A 3,576-nucleotide genomic window follows, 5' to 3' on the forward strand; every position below is an offset into this window, starting at 1 on the left:
CCCCCGCAGCGCATCCTAATACCACATTTGCTCAATACGTTTTAGCCCTATAAATGAATGAATGCATTAAAACATTAGCTCAATACGTAGCCTTTTTAACGGATTCATAAGGCCTAATATATTCACTCAAAACCCAGGACCATAAACGAAGCCAATAAAAGTTTCACCGAATAGTTTTCTTTTTTTTTTTTCACCCCATTTTTGGTGAAAAAGCAATTAAACCCTAGCGCACTTTTTAACCCTCCGTACGTCCTGCATGGGGTAATTTTATTCATCCGGGGTCGTATTCTTCACATTTTAGAATACTTCTATATCTAGATCTAGTATCTCTTTGAAACTTTCAATACTTCTCAAAAGAAAATTTTTGGCAGACTGCTATGCAAAGCGTACTGATCAGATTAACGAGTAAATTTTCTCTTTGGAAAGTGGTGCAGAGTTCCCACCGTCGTATGGATACGAACGTAAAACACCGACGTACGGTTAGGGTTTAAACAACAACATAAAGAACATACAGCTTGCACATAAATTTGCAACAATTACGGAAGCGCTCACGCGATTAAGTATCCCCATTATAGCCTCATGAATAAATAACATCATTATAAAATGTCCTATCTTTAAACAATAGCCTATTTTTATCATTCATAGACACGTCGACAGATTTGACGACAACCCATGATGAATCACAAACCTTTACAAAAATAGAGCTCTTTGTCAATTTTTTCCTAATTCGTGTACACTGAAAAATGAAAAATAATAAAACAGTCGACTTAATGATAATTAAATATTATTATTCGGGTGAAAGAGTGAGGCTGAGGACCATGATATTTTGGTATCGAAATACCAACAACACTATCGAGTTGACGTCACTATTTCTCAGGTTTATCGCCCTTGTCTCCAACTGACTGAGTCTTTTTTTATAGTTCAAAGGTCACCGTCTCGGCACAGTGGCACACACGGTAGGCCTAAGTACACAGTGAGTACACACACCCAGCACGCTCCGCCGGACTCATGATAATCAATGATGGGGAACTGTCGCGGTATTCTCTGAACCCGGACTTCTCTGCGGAATAAAAACATCCGTATCATGAGCTCAAGCTGTTGTTTTGTCGATGCTACGCATAAATGTGGTGAAGGGGATGATAGATATTTCCTCTGAAGTTATCTTTGATTCACCAGTGCAGCCAGTGCAGATCTGATTGAGAATACACACAAGCCGAGCGAGCTCTCCGTCGGCGACAGTGCCGACAGTATCAGTTTGTTCAAATCGATCATCAGTTTCCACGCCGGGTATTTATTTAGAACGCTTGACAACGGTTTCCTTTTCACTGGAAATTTGACATCAAGAATTTTGTTGAGGTTCCCGATTTCGTACTTCGTGACCCCATCGCCGAGTCAGTCTACGAGTCCTAGTCGGCCAAGAGACTAGTCTAGATTTTCGCCAAATCGGACTAGATTCTATTCTAGATTCTAGTGAAAAGAAACTGATAGCCTAGCTAGATCTAGCGCTGAAAAGAAAACAATTCAGAGTAAATTGATAAGTACCTGCAGTGCAGCCCCAGAGAAAAGCTTCACTAATTTTAGGTTCAGGGGGTCTAGATCTAGATCTAGTCTGGAATCAAATACAATAGTCAATAGACGCCTTTTATCCCTTCTCGTAGGCTACTCTAAAAGAATACAATTAGACTACTAGATTCTAGATCTCTAGACTCCCAAAGTCAAAGACTAGATCTAGAACTAGATCTAGATCTTACCTAGGAGTGTAACTGTGGTGTGGCGGAAATTGCTGGAAATTCTTCATGCTTATGGCTTAAAACTTTCTGCGACTGAAACAACCGGAAAAACAAAATGTCAGTTGAGGAAATGAAGGGTAGTAAGAACAATTCCAATTCGGCTGCAGCCCGGAGAAAACTTGTTCATCAAGACACGGCAAATGACACGGATGTACCTATATCTGCAGTGAGTGAGACTGAAGCCAACAACGGTCTGAGCAAAGACATTGTCACGGACGCCATAGTGCGGCACAAAGCTTTCCGATGGTGCCAGGACTCTATCGGAGGCGCATGGACGCAGGTGACGTCGGAGGACGATCTCACCATCGCTCCGATCAGGTAGGCTGGTTTGTCTGTCTTTCCTTCCTGGTTACTGTAGTACTCTTATATTGTGTTTGTTGAGGTGGTTGCTCGTTATAGAAGTCCTTCCAATAATATAATATCATAATAAAAATTTATTATAAAAATAGTAAGTAAGTAAGTGATATAAAACCTATTAACCAGGAGAGTATTGAATTTATGTTTTTTTCAAACCATTTTCTCAACCAGTCCTTTCGGAGTTGGATGTTTTATTTAATTAAACTCGGAGGTCCCACCTCTTAAATCGTTTTAAATTAATTAAAAAACCCTTACTTTACCATTTCACCATTTTCTCAGCGGAGGGATGTCCAACTACCTGTATCTGGTAACCCTGCCAGCGAGGATCAAACCGCTGGGGGACGAGCCGACGGAAGTCTTGCTGCGCATCTACGGCCAGATCTCCAAGTCCACCCTGGACTTCCTGGTGCACAACTCGGTGGTGTTTGCCCTGCTGGCCGAGCGGAAGCTAGGACCCAAGCCGTACGGGATGTACCATGATGGGAGAATCGAGGAGTTTATCCAGGTGAGATGGGAGGATGGATGGAGTGGGGGGATGGAGGAGTTTATCCAGGTGAGATGGGAGGATGGAGGAGTTCATCCAGGAGATGGGAGGATGGAGGAGTTTATCCAGGTGAGTTTGGGAGGATGGAGGAGTGGGAGGATGGATGGAGGAGTTTATCCAGGTGAGATGGGAGGGAGGATGGAGTGGGGGGTATGAGGAGTTTATCCAGGTGAGAAGGGATGATGGAGAAGTTTATTTGTTTATAGTGAGATGGGAGGATGGAGGAGTTTATCCAGGTGAGATGGGAGGATGGAGGAGTTTATTAGTTTATCCAGGTGAGATGGGAGGATGGAGGAGTTTATTCAGGTGAGATGAGAGGATTGAGGGTGAGAGGATGGAGGAGTTTATCCAGGTGAGATGGAAGGATGGATGGAGTTTATCCAGGTGAGATGGGAGGATGGATGGAGTGGGAGGATGGAAGAGTTTTTATCCAGGTGAGATGGGAGGATGGATGGAGTTTATCCAGGTGAGATGGGAGGATGGATGGAGAGGGAGGATGGAGGAGTTTATCCAGGTGAGATGGGAGGATGGAGGAGTTTATTAGTTTATCCAGGTGAGATGGGAGGATGGAGGAGTTTATTCAGGTGAGATGAGAGGATTGAGGGTGAGAGGATGGAGGAGTTTATCCAGGTGAGATGGAAGGATGGATGGAGTTTATCCAGGTGAGATGGGAGGATGGATGGAGTGGGAGGATGGAAGAGTTTTTATCCAGGTGAGATGGGAGGATGGATGGAGTTTATCCAGGTGAGATGGGAGGATGGATGGAGAGGGAGGATGGAGGAGTTTATCCAGGTGAGATGGGAGGATGGAGGAGTTTATTAGTTTATCCAGGTGAGATGGGAGGATGGAGGAGTTTATTCAGGTGAGATGAGAGGATTGAGGGTG

General features: G+C 43.7%; 1 protein-coding gene across 1 annotated transcript in view; it reads left to right on the forward strand.

The window, feature by feature from the left end:
* Positions 1–1,187: 1,187 nt before the first annotated feature.
* Positions 1,188–3,576, forward strand: part of LOC101849498 (choline/ethanolamine kinase) — a 19,571-nt gene continuing 17,182 nt past the window's right edge. The window contains exons 1-2 of the mRNA XM_035972560.1: positions 1,188–2,108; positions 2,427–2,652. Of these exons, the coding sequence (XP_035828453.1) occupies positions 1,846–2,108; positions 2,427–2,652 (489 nt within the window). The 5' untranslated portion in view covers positions 1,188–1,845. The remainder of the gene's footprint in view (positions 2,109–2,426; positions 2,653–3,576) is intronic.

This window comes from Aplysia californica, unplaced genomic scaffold (assembly GCF_000002075.1).
Source record: "Aplysia californica isolate F4 #8 unplaced genomic scaffold, AplCal3.0 scaffold00741, whole genome shotgun sequence".
In the NCBI taxonomy this organism is placed as follows: Eukaryota; Metazoa; Mollusca; class Gastropoda; order Aplysiida; family Aplysiidae; genus Aplysia; species Aplysia californica.